Here is a 13573-nt window from a genome sequence, read left to right on the forward strand (position 1 = left end):
CTGCATAATTTTCAGAGAAACAAAACTGACTCCTAGCTTCGATTTATCTATTATAATAGATCTACGTTTCGGAATTTTCCAGACATAGCTGGAAGTTTCGTACTATCCTGATGAGCAAATCTGGCTTTCAGGTAAAGCTCCCTGTGAAGCAGACTTGAATAATTTCCTTTGCTTAGCGCACGAATGCTCTACCTACTGAACTACTCAGGAACTGTCAGCCCACTTGAGTTGTGTGAATATAAATGGAAAAATTGGGACGATGTCGTGTGTAGTTGAGCTATTTTTCAACATATTCCGCACCAGAATTGAGACATTTGTCATATCATGGGATCGACAAAAAGGTGCAGATGGCTGTTAAACGCTGGTTCCGATCCCAGGAGGCTGACTTCTACGACACAAGGCTACAAAAATTGATCCAATTATATGAAAAAGTCTCAATTCCAGTGGGGGTTATGTGGACGAATAGAGCAACAATTGCTGTATCTGTTTCAATAAATCTTTCCATGCGATTGTTCTTTTTTTCTGTAAACGGCCCCAGGGAAAATCACTTTCTGGACGGCCTTGTAATTGCGTTCGAGTGGCTAAAATTTGTATAAGCACTTCTTTTGATATCATTAACATGGTGGAAGAAAAAAAAACAACTTTTTTTTATCTGTCTCCATCAGAATGTTTGCTTGGGAGTTTAAGTTTGTGGTTTAATGCATGTATACTTTTGTAGTTGGTATATGTTTATACAGATTATTATATGCTCTGTGCATTTTACACTATATTAAAGTTATTGTGCTGAATGAAACTTTTCAATTTTGTTAAATATTTTGTAGGGTTAAGTTATATAACAAGTTGGTATAACTGGATGGGGAGGCATTACAAAACTGCTCTTTTTCCTCTAATTATGTTGCAAAAACGTATAATCAAAATTTGTTTGAAAAGGCGACTGCATTATCCAACAAATTTGATCCATTCCGAATTGAATATTTTTAGAATTGACCAAATTTATAAATACTTTTTAATGAAATTCTATCATAAAAATATAATGAATTTTGTAGCTCAGCCACATGATCATAATACAAGACGAAATGAAATTCTTAAATTAGTTGAACCTAAATGTTTCACATCTGCTGCTTTACTACACAGTAAAAATTATGGTCCACGTCTATATAATTCAATAATAAAATTTCATCCAGAATTGACTACTTTAAGCAATGAAATTTTCATATCCAGAATTAAAAAATTTATATGACAGACTTCCCTGTGTTTATATTATGTACCATGTATTGTAAAAGAAGTTTATTTCTATCCTAAGTATATTTTTTCTATCTTATCTTGGTTACTATATCAACATGACCCTGTACTAATTATACTACTAATAATAATTTAATATTAATCCACCAATCTCAGCATCGTCTCTTTTTTCACTCAGTTATTACTAGTATTATTTAATATTTTTATTATCATCTTTATGTGAGCTTTTTTCTTAAGTATTTTGTCTACAAAGTATGTATATCTATGTAACGGAACTGTCCCCGAACACGAGCTTTGCTCTTTCGGGATATTTTAATGTAGGCTAACGTTTTTATGTATATATTATTATTAAATAAATCTATATCTAATCTAAAAAAAACTGAATTGCTCCCGAGGAGAAGTTTCTACTTTTTCGTGCTGAGGCGTTGTGATGACTGTTGTATTAAATAAATAACTTTGAATTTGAATTTATTTACGAAATATTCTCCTGATATCCGTGAAAGACGTGAAGTATTTAAATTAAAATATTATGTGAACTTGTTCTGTTACTTTGAAGTAGGCCTAAGTGATGCATTCTAATAAATAGTAGATGGTGAATATTAATAGTACATTATGCAACGAGCCTATAATGATAGTAATTAAGGCGCAAGTATGGTCGTTTATGAAACGAGCGCAAGCGAGTTTCATAATATTCATACGAGCGTCTTAATTACCATTATAGGCAAGTTTCATACGACTTTTTATGCTCGACCATATTTCTAACTTGAAATTATTCAGATTTATACATTTTATTTGTATCTGACAAGATCGGAAGTGACCTTGTTCTAGGTCGTGAATTGTGAGATGTGCGCAGACGCGAAAGTATTGATTTTTTCCGAGGAACAATAATGTCACTGACCTTGATGTAATCCCGTTAAACTTGATATGACCTTGATTATTGAATTCGACATTGAAAAACGAGATGACAAATTGAATTTATTTGAATATTACTTACAATTAACGCTAATTATTATAGTAACAGAACATAACCTTCTGCGACAGTATTGGATTTCCAGCCTCCGTGACTTTTCGCTAATTCTCTTTCTATTGCATATCCGAGAATAATCGATACTTGCGGTTTTATAACGGTAGAAAGCTGACTTGTCATTGGCTGAACACCTATACTTTATTGAGTAGGTGTACTTTAATGACATGCATCAAAGGACTGCTACCAGATGTATAATTAGTACATTTCGGCATGGTCGAGCATAAAAATTAATAAATGAATACGAAAATAATCAACTCATATAGATGCAGAGAAAAGTGGAAACGGTCGTCGCGAGTTTTGGGCAGCCTTGTATGTGTCGTCGACATCCAGCATCCATTCCTGAGCGCAGCGGCAGCATAATCTGGGCTATAAAGTTGTCACGCTTTCAGGCCCGCCTCAACAGTCCAATTAACAAGTTGACATGCATTCCACGTCACACAGACCATTGATCCATTTGTGATGGCGCTACACCTTGTTCATATGGCAGTAATTGTGGAGCTATCATCTGTTGGAAAAATCCGCGTCCACGCGGTTATGTGGAGCCGTTATTTTCGCACAGAAAACTGCTGTAGAGTTAATCGCTGCCCCACGTGTTTTGTTATTCGTTCTCTTAAATCTAATGAAAGGTCCAGCGTCCACAGCTGTTTAGCGACAAGTGCTTCATCCGATCGTGTGTTTACATACGCGCTTACTGGTCAGGATGAGTCAAGTTTAAGAGAGGATCTCTCTAATTGTGGATCGCGTCCCAACACGACACTGTCATATTTCTATTACCGCCCACCGAGCCTACGAATCGATTGTTAGATTTTTGAGTACATCAAAGTAGCAGCACGACTTTGCTCATTCGGTGACAGTGAATGTTGAAGAACTGATGACAAAAAATGGAGAACAGCCATGAACACAAATAAGCCATCAACAGTAACATTCACAAATCTCAAAAAAAGAAAAAGCACAGTTAATAAGTAGAAGAATATTATATTGCTTTTGTTTTTTGGTCACAATCCGTCTCTGCACTGTTACTCACTGCATTACCTGAGGAGATACCCACTCCAACCCTCTCCTTGCGATAGTGGTGTGCGGGTTGCATTTCTATTACGTCACAATTTCGTGGTGTTTGGCAACCACTGACTTAAATTATGAAACCATCATCATCATTATCATCATCATCATCATTTTCCTTTCAAGCTTTGTCTGTTCCGGCTTCGCATTTTCTTGCCATCTCTACCCAGGTCGTCCCCTGTCTCGCCGCCCCGAGGGTCGATAATTTAGTGCTTATTTTGGGATCCGGATCGCTTGCATCCTTTCCTTGTGGTTTATCCAATCATCTCTGTATCGGGTTAGTTTATGTTTAGGCCTGATACCTCTACATTGAGGTCATTTCTTATTTCAGTATTAGGAATTTAATCCAACAACTTGCAGCCTTTCAAGAAGCGCCGTTCTGCTGCTTCTTTTCTCCGTAGCTCTCGTTTATTAACGACCCCTGATTCGCCTCCATACTGTTGGTAGCCTACATCCATCACATAGTAAAATTTAAGTTTAGTTTGACCTCTTAGATTTCTTCTTGCTGTTCCACATAATGATTGATATTATTTTGAAATATTAGACAACGCTGAATTTCGAAAAGTTAGCGTATGTTATTTACAAGATAATAAATTAACTTATTATTGGCGGTGATAATCGTGGTGGTGATAGTGGACGTCATCGTTGTTGGAATATATTTAAAAATCTTTCACAATGTTAATTTTCCTCTTTCAGATGTCCAGTGCTTCACGTCATATAAGGCCTACTGTAAATATGGGCTGCTTATGATGACCGTCAGTTACTACTAGATAACTGCTAATACCATCATCATGAATAGGCCTACTGTTTTACTATACTTATTGCTATATAGGGTAAAGATTGATAATATTATGATTAGGGCTAGAATTTTGGTGACCTATAAATCATGAAAAAATGCCCTAAAACAATGCATTTATGACCTAAAATCTTTCAAAAATGCCCTTAAAAATGCCCTAAAAATTGATTTTACATAATTGGCTTAGTAGGAAAAAAGGTTTTGTGCTACTTAATATTTAGTCTAGTAATTAAATTAAATTCTAGTACCAACATTTAAGTTTATTTAATTTTACATAATTTTTTCTAAGTAGTACACTTTAATTAATTATTTTACCTGATGTAATTTCCATGGTGTCCACCACAAGGCCACTCTTATCCGGAAATAGCAGGTATAGAGGAGTCTATATTGAAGGGGTGGTTGGACTGATCCATTACATGGGGTGTACTACGTTAAAATGGGAATAACGATTAAAATAGTATACAAAATAATAGGTATTAATGGACAAAATAGGTAAAGAAAATATCAAAGAAAATAAACATTATTTTACATTAATAATGTGGAGTTATGGCCAAAATTAAATGAAAATGCCTAAAAAATGACCGAATAAAACAAAAAATGCTCTTATGAGTTGAAACAGGCAAAAGATGCAAAAAATGCCCTAACAAATATGTCTTAAAACACTCAGTTCATCACATAACATATAAATATTAAAGCAGCTATGTTTCTGGCTTACTAGAAAAAAGATGCAATTTCATCAAAATCATAATCCTAATTATGATACTAATAATATTATGGTAGTACTTTTTCGGAATTTTTTACAATTTTACTGATTATGAGCGAGAGAAGGACCGGTTTTGTGCAGAAACTTGTCCACAAACATCCCCTTAATACGTCGACGCAAAAAACCGATCTTCCTCTCGCTCAGTAAAATTATAAAAACATTCTCAAAAAGAACTATCATAATATTATTAGTATCACAATATTACCAATCTTTACCCTAAAATATTAAGAATAAGAACTCTTTAAACTTTCGCCACGTTGGCTTTGAGGTAGCGTATTATGCGGTGTCCATCCAATCCGTGGTTCTATTCCCGACGTAGGAAGTAGAAAAAATTAGTCTTCCGTCAACGGAACTGGACGGTTGTCTGTTTTCTTGTGATTGTCCTGTGATGTCTCTGCAAGGAGATCCACAATGCGTAGACGTCTAGCGTTGGTTTAGAGTAGAAAGAAAGAGAGAATGGAAGAAAAGAAAAGATGGAAGAAAAGAAAAGAAGACAGAAAGAAAGAGAAAGAAAGAAAGAAGGAAAGAAAAGAGAAAGAAAGAAGAAAGAAAGAACGAAAGAAAGAAAGGAAGAAAGAAAGAAAGAAAGGAAGGAACTTTTTAAACATAAAACAATAACCATAACTTCAATTATCTTGCAATCCTCTACTCTCTATGGACCTAGGCCTACTTACCATGATGTAGAACGAATTCATAGGCCTAATGGGGTTTTCCCTCAACCCAATCTGAGCAAATGCTGGGTAACTTTCGGTGCTGGACCCTGGACTCATTTCACCGGCATTATCACCTTCAGACGCTAAATAACCTAGGCTGTTGATAAAGCGTCGTAAAATAACGTACTAAAATAAAATAAAAAATACAACAACCACAAAACAAGGCACGCAGATTTAGATAGTCCCAATGGAAGAGAGGAACATTTCTGCTTCTTTGCCGATTTAACCGATTTCGCTGAATTTATAACCAGAATGTTGTCAATTGGCTGACACAGGAGAGAAACTTAGGCCTATAGTAAGAATGCTGTAGAAAGCAGGCCTACCACAGTCAATGGCAGATCATTCAGAGGAAGTTGTAATGTAGGCCTACAGTAGAGATTAAACTTATAAAGTATGATTAATTAGTGATCTTGCGCATCATTTAATTCTTATATTATCGTTATAATATATTCATATGATATTTGCGCACTAAATATTTCAAGAAAACGGGAAGTAAAAGGCAATAAAAATGTAGGGCTACATTGTTTTCAGGCTTATTGAAAACACAAGTATTGAAAAGACTTCTGAAACATTGGTAGGTTAACTATTTACTTCATAAATTATTAAGCTTATTTAGGCCTATATATAGTTTTAATTAGATTATAGGCCTACTTACAATATAAGGAACACTTTTCAGGATTGACAATTAGGCCTATATGTTTACCTTTGTTTTAAAAAATATAGTTTGTAGGAAGAGAAAAATATTTTAACGTCTACTGAGGTAGCCTATAACTGACATAAGTTACATTTAAACAAGCGTTTATAGCCAACTCGTAAAACTGAAACTTTCAGGATATTCGTATTTTTTACAAGGAAAAATACTGACACTGATTCTAAGCTACAGTAACTTGGATTTCTTTTCAAAACATTGTATATATTTTCAAATTTTTTTCTATATTTTTCGTGCATAAAAGGTTGGGTAGCTTTCCGTCAGTTTTAAAAAATTAAATCCAGAATTTAATGAAAATAAAAATGAAAAAGGCAGAAAGGCGATTAGGCGAAGTCATAAAGATAAAAAATTAATCAATAGGCCTTCGTGATTAAAATTTAATTATTCACTTAGCCTTTTTCTTTTTTTAAATTTTCGAAAAATCCATTTAGGCCTATACAAAATAGGCATTTATTAATGCAACCGATATGTAATCTTAATTATTATCATACCACTAGGATAGCCTGCAAAAGAATTCCAAAATTATGGGTCATAACCATTTAGTTAGTCTAATAAAACTAATAATTGGGCCTACAGCTTCCAACTTAACACTGTGTATGTGTGGTAACTATGAACATAAAAACTGCATAAATTCTTACAGGATAATATAAGATCTAAGAGGAAAAAAATGTACGCTAGATATATTTTTAATTCTGCGAGACCACTAAAATAAACTTTAATAATTACGCCTTTATTATTATATTATTATTGTTATTGTTATTATTATTATTACTATTCAATTCAATTCAATTTATTAAGCCATTAAACATACAGTGATAGGCTTCGTCACAATACAGAAGGGAAAAAAAACATTCATTTGAAAATACACATATAATTGAAAACAGTAAAGTTTAATTAGAATGAAAACACAAAACATTTTGAAACTCTAGAAATTAATGAAAACACTTCACTCTTTATTAAATATTTGTAACTAAATGTAAATAACTTTATTTATTAAAAACAATTTCGTATTAATTTATGTTAAGAAACTCATCTACAGAGTAGAAAGGATTAATTAAAAGCCAATTATAAAATTTATTTTTGAAACTATTGGTTGGTAACTTACAATATTGACTGGGAAGCTTATTATATAATTTCATTCCCATGACAGAAAAAATTGTACTAGTTTTATGTAATCTACAGTATGGAATATTAATTTGTTCACTATTTCTAATTTCATGATCATGTATACTGGCTACTAATGTGTAATTGTCTATATTTAAGGACTAGGTCATATATATATATATATATATATATATATATAAATTTATATTTATGACAGTTAATATATGTGTTTGTTTGAAAAGAGGTCGACAATGTTCAAGATAGTTTGATTGACATAGAATTCTAATGACTTTCTTTTGCAAAATCAAGACACTCTCAATGTTGCTACCATTTTCCCAGAAAATTAAAGCATACCTAATTATCGATTGAAAGAACGAAAAGTAGGCATATCTTAAATAATTTTGAGAAACGCAAGTCATTAATGTCTTTAATAAATATATAACTCTTGATAATTTTGTGCGTATATATTCGATATGTTTTTCCCATGTTAAACTGGAGTCTATAAAAAGTCCTACAAATTTGGTACAGTTTTGTAAGTTGTCCTTTTCTATTACATGATTTAGGCTAAAAGTTATGTTGATAGTCTTTTCTTGATTAAGCAAAAAACCATTAGATTCAAACCATAAAGCCATCTGTGATAAAATATCATTGGTTAGAGCATGTAATTCATTCAGAGTAGATCTAGAACATAAGAATGTAGTGTCATCAGCATACATAATTGTTATAGCTTTAATGAATTTAGGAAGGTCATTTATTGCTACTAAGAATAGCAGTGGACCAATTATTGAGCCTTGTGGAACACCATAATGTAAGTTATATATTGTTATTATTATTATTATTATTATTATTATTATTATTATTATCATCATCATCATCATAAAGGAATTTTCTGTGATAACATAGCTTTCCTCAACCAAAAGATATTTTCTTTCATCAGTTCTCTCGATCTAGCCAGTCTTCATCTGTCTGTTTCTTTCTGCCTGATCTTAATTTCCTCTGTCCATGTGGGTTGTGACCTACCTCACTTCCTTCTTCCTTTTGGTTTCTAAATTAGGGATTCTCTGTTTAATCTATTTTCTCTTCTCATAGCCTAATATGCCCTTACCATCTTAGCTGCGTGGAAAATTTATGCTTTTGAACTATGATTGTTTTCCCAAAAAACCATTCAATTAATTGTCTGTCAACGTCCGCAATAGTTAAAGAGAAACGTTTGCAATGTGGTAGATAGTAGACTCACTATAGGCCTATATCTTTCTTCTCTGTTGTTCTCTTTCCCTTTGAATAATATCAGTGCACTTCAGGCGAGTAGGGCTTTCTTAGATTATTGCTATACACACACATAGGCCTACAATGTCCTATGTCTCCCTATGGGGAGCATAGGGTCACAACTAAAGAGCACCATTTAGACCTACTTGCGACCAGGGCCTTCACTTCTCTCCAGCTCTTTCCTAGATTTTGGACTTCTTCTTGAGCAGACCGCGCCGCCACGTTATCCTGGGTCTTCCATTCGAGTGCTTCTTTAGGAAAGTTTCCTTCTCGGCGTCTCAGGGTGTGTCCAATCCGGCACCTTTTCATCCTTTTATCTCCAGACTTAGATTACGATTCGTAGACCTATAGGCCTAATAGGATATCTCAAAGAATCTGGAAAGTAAAACCATCACTTTTGCTATTAAAAATCAACTATGCAGGTGGCCTGACGTTAATATTGAGAACATATTTTAATGAATTTCTTTACAAGCGTATTCTCAAAATAATTTTAAATTTTTAATCCTACAACACATGACTTTGGTAGGCCTATGAGTTAATATGCCTACATTTCCCTTCCAACTAGAATGAACCTTGAAAATGTTTAGTTGAATTACAAAATAGCCTAAATCTATCAATTTGAAGGCAGCTGTTACTGGTACGTCCGGACTACATGTGTTTTATTTCTAATAAAAATGTAAAGGTGACTGCAGCTTAAACTAGCTTTCAGAAAATAACTTAGTGAGTTAGATGTTTTTCCACCCATAACTAATTCACCCTAACAGGCAAACATTCTTATAGGGACAGATAAAAAGGAATTTCTTTTTCTTCCACCATGTTAATAATGTCAAAACAAGTGCTTATACAAATTTTGACCACTCGAACGCAATTACGAGGACACCGCAGAAAGTAAGTTTCCTTGGGGCAGTTTACAGAAAGGAAACACAATTTAATGGAAAAATTTATTGGAACAGATACAGATATTGTTCAACTATTTTTCAACAAATTCTCCACCGGAAATGAGACACTTATCATATCGTGGGATCAACTTTTGTATCCCTGTGTCGTAGAAGTCTGCTGCCTGGGATCGGAACCAGTCTGCACTTCTCTGTTGATCCTACAGTATGGGAAATAATCTCAGTTCGGGTGGAGAATATGTTGAAAGTAGCTCAACAGTTGCTGTATTTGTTCCAATAAATCTTTCCATGAAAATTTGTTTTCTTTCTGTAGCTAAATGGCTCCAGGGGAACTTACTTTCTGGGGGCCCTCGTAAATGCGTTCGAGTGTCCTAAATTTTTCAAATTCAAATTCAAATTTATTCACAATTTACATTTTAAATGAAAACATATGAATAGATACCCGAAATGAGCATATTATGCTCGTGCTCGGGTACAGTCCAGTAGTCTACATAAATTTTACAGAGATCAATAATAATGTTGATGATAGAAATAATAGTAAAAACGACAACAATAATAATATAATAATAATGATGATGATAATGATAATAATAATAATAATAATAATAATAATAATAATAATAATAGGTCTAATCATTATCATAGAATAACCGTGACGAAGATGATACAAAGATAGTAATACAAATTAATTATTTATAATAATAATAATAATAATAATAATATTATTATTATTATTATTATTATTATTATTAGTAATAAAACAAAAATATTTACAATAATAAAATGAATACTAAGACGGATAAAATAAAATATAAAACCACTTAGCGAGAGTTAACACAACTTAAATAAGCATATAATAATCAGGAAAAAAATGACGAACTCGAAAATCGACAGAAAAGTTCGTTCTATCTCAGAGACAGCAACCGCCGTATTGACATTGTGTTATGCATTATTGGTAGTAGGGGGGAGCCGAAGGTCTACGTATCTGCCGTTCTCTTCGAATCTTCTCATACAATCACGGTAAGTTAATGCTGAAAAACAAAATGTCTACGAGTCAAACTGTTCATTATTACCAGGATAAATACAAATAATACTGAAATATATTAATCAAGTTTCAGTTGTAGATCTCCCCTTTTGTGCAAGAGGTATCATATCAACATATTTTATGAATGGCGGGGAAAAATTTCAAGAACTCTCTAGTGACAGAGATGGTGACAAGTACATTCAAGTGAAATCATTTATTGGAGATATACACTGCTATTAATTAAGAAAGTTATCTATTTATATTTATTACAATGTTTTATCATGTAGGTTACATGCATCAGGTAAATACAATAGATATTAGTACCATATAATGCTAGTAACACTTAAAATAATAATAAAATTGATCAAATATCAATTTGTATAAGGACTTGTTTTAACATTATTAACATGGTGGAAGAAAAACAATTATTTTTTTTTATCTGCCCCCATGAGAATGTTTGCCTCTAAGACTTAATCTTAAATTTTTGGCGTTATTCGACCTCACACTACAAAGGTACGTTATAGAACTCCCGTGATGTAAAATCAGTGTGGCACCGTGCGCCGCTATTCTTGCTGTTAGGAAGGGGTTTAGGACCGATTCGAATCTATGGACGCGGCTACCAGAGAATGTTAAGGCTGCGCTCGACAGCCGCTGCAAACACTATGGTCAGCTGAAACAATAGCATGCGCCTTTAACCACGACGGGGATCCAAGTGTCAAGACTTGAAAATCCGAAAAGAATAGACCTATGCAGTACATCCATGATTGAATTGGACAGAACATACCGGTACTGTATTACCACAGTCTACTATATACAGTCGCGAAGCTCAATATGTAGTAAAAATGCAAACACGGGTAGTTGCCCACCACTAGGATCGCTACTATCGCCTCATCATTACAGATCTCTCCTAGCAGATGACAAAATATGTTACACTTTCGTTGTGTTCTTTTGGAAAAATTAACACTTTCCTTCCATTATTGAAATATTAAATGGATAAAATTAATTTATTATTTTAATGAAGTATATTAAATTCCACCATAAATTCGAAGATACCTGCAAGAAATAGGTTAATATTATTTTTGTTTGTGCAAAACGAACTGAAATTTACTATAATCGCTTCACTCATTCAAGATTATAGCGATAATGAACTATGAAACCAATAAATATTAATTTGCATTTCCCTTTACAACAATAATATAATAACAATAATAATGGAAATATGAATTAATGGGAGTAACTTACGTGTACCGGTACTTGTAGTGTAGGCTTAAGTAGTTAACAAAGTGGCATGAGGTTAAGCAATAATAATCACACCAGAATTGGAAATAAAACGTGATCAATAAATTTTATTGTAACAGACTTACTTTTTTTACGTCTCTAGTAAAGTAACAAATAAAAATAACAACAAAATTAACAGCTATAATTAAAAACATATCCTTTGAAAAAAAAAAGTAGGCCTAAGTTGTCTGAAAATGTACAATTATTCAAGGAATCAGCTGATACAGACGTAGAATTAGCGCAAAGCTTTTGTTTCTCAGCTGCAGGTAATAACAGAACAGGTTTATTTGAAACATCAAATAAAGTTGGAACTGCATTCCAGATTAATTTATTTTTGTTTTCATTCATGAATTGTGTGTTTTCGAAATGAAGAGAGCAAAACTTTATATTATTATAAAGATATGCTTCATTCTTTGTCATTAGATCTTCCCTCCTGCTGTTTATTAACCACTTTTTGCATCTAGAAGTAAAATAAGAAATAGATGTTAGGATTTTTCTTCACGAGCATCAATGCGAAATACGCAACGACCTAGCACTCGATTGAAATACGACTCAGTCCACTCTAAATCCAAAGTCGACCGTGGACAGTCTATTGTTTCTAGTTGATAACCGCTTGGAGCGCCTTATCGCGAGATTTGCAAAAAATCACCTCAAGCTTCGCGACTGTATATAGTAGACTGTGGTATTACTATAATCATGAACCAGTGAAGAAAGGCTGAACAGTATCGTTTGACAGTATTCAAACGTGTTCCAATCAGAATTGAATTCCTTTGAAGCGAATTTGCATTCCAGTATTAGACATTTGACAAATCGTTCCTCGCGGGGCAGCTGGTGTCTGTATCGGCACAGAAACATTTGTATTCCACGACTGAGAAATCAAAAACAGTTCAAGGTAAGAACGCATAAAAAAGACGTCAAACCGGACTGAGCATATTGTTGTGGTTGGTTAGTGTATGGATTCTCCACGGGATGTCTCTCGCAACACTAGCGGCAAAAAAGGCCGAGTTAAGAAAAAAAATAAAGATCCTAACCCAGTGAGAGAGGGGAGAATGGTCGAAGGGGGCGGATCCCCATTATTAAGCTGGGTGCCCCTCGATTGGCTGCAGGGGGAGCAGGGCCCGCCCCACACAATGGGATGAGGGAGGGCGATGGGACGGCCCTGAAGAACCCCGATTACAGGGTTCGGCGGCGCGCGCGTGGGGCCCGCCAGTGAGTGTGCGAAGGCGAGCGGGCGAGGAAGTGGACCACGCATGCAGCTGCTACAACAGGTTATTTTTTTTGTGTTGTCACCTTCCCTTGCGGACACTTGCACAAATGTGTGAGAAATAGCGGCAAGCCGACCGTTTTTATTTAATACTGTTCAGGTGTTTGTTACAAGCAAGAAAAGTGTTGGTTCTGGAATCGACTTGAACATTTGATAAAGCGACAGCGAAGACGAGGACGCCGGCGCCGAGATGCTGACTGACGTGACCCCTGTTGGTCGAACGGCGGGTCAGCTGTACACCGGGCAGACCGTAAGTTGGCAACATGTCTTAAGTAGTGACCTCCTCGACAGACAAGCCAGTAGCTTTCTGTAGGCTATTTGTGTATGTTTCGCGAAGTTGTCCCTTTAGATTTTACATTATTTCAGTTAAAGGCTGTGTGATGTATCTTGTCTCACTGTGAAAAGAGAGAAAAAGGATATATGTCTTACTCC

The 13573-nt window shown here is 34.4% G+C and overlaps 1 protein-coding gene across 4 annotated transcripts in view; it reads left to right on the forward strand.

Annotated features, from left to right (window-relative positions):
* Positions 1 to 13573, forward strand: part of LOC138705913 (transcription factor Sp9-like) — a 397606-nt gene that overhangs the window by 160821 nt on the left and 223212 nt on the right. For 2 of the 4 annotated variants that reach the window (XM_069834686.1, XM_069834704.1), the window contains exon 1: positions 13073 to 13391. The exons of the other annotated variants lie outside the window; for them this stretch is intronic. In XM_069834686.1, the coding sequence (XP_069690787.1) occupies positions 13332 to 13391 (60 nt within the window). In that variant the 5' untranslated portion in view covers positions 13073 to 13331. Of the gene's footprint in view, positions 1 to 13072; positions 13392 to 13573 lie in introns of those variants that run through there. 4 annotated transcript variants of the gene reach the window in all.

The sequence above is a fragment of the Periplaneta americana genome, chromosome 1, assembly GCF_040183065.1.
Source record: "Periplaneta americana isolate PAMFEO1 chromosome 1, P.americana_PAMFEO1_priV1, whole genome shotgun sequence".
In the NCBI taxonomy this organism is placed as follows: domain Eukaryota; kingdom Metazoa; phylum Arthropoda; class Insecta; order Blattodea; family Blattidae; genus Periplaneta; species Periplaneta americana.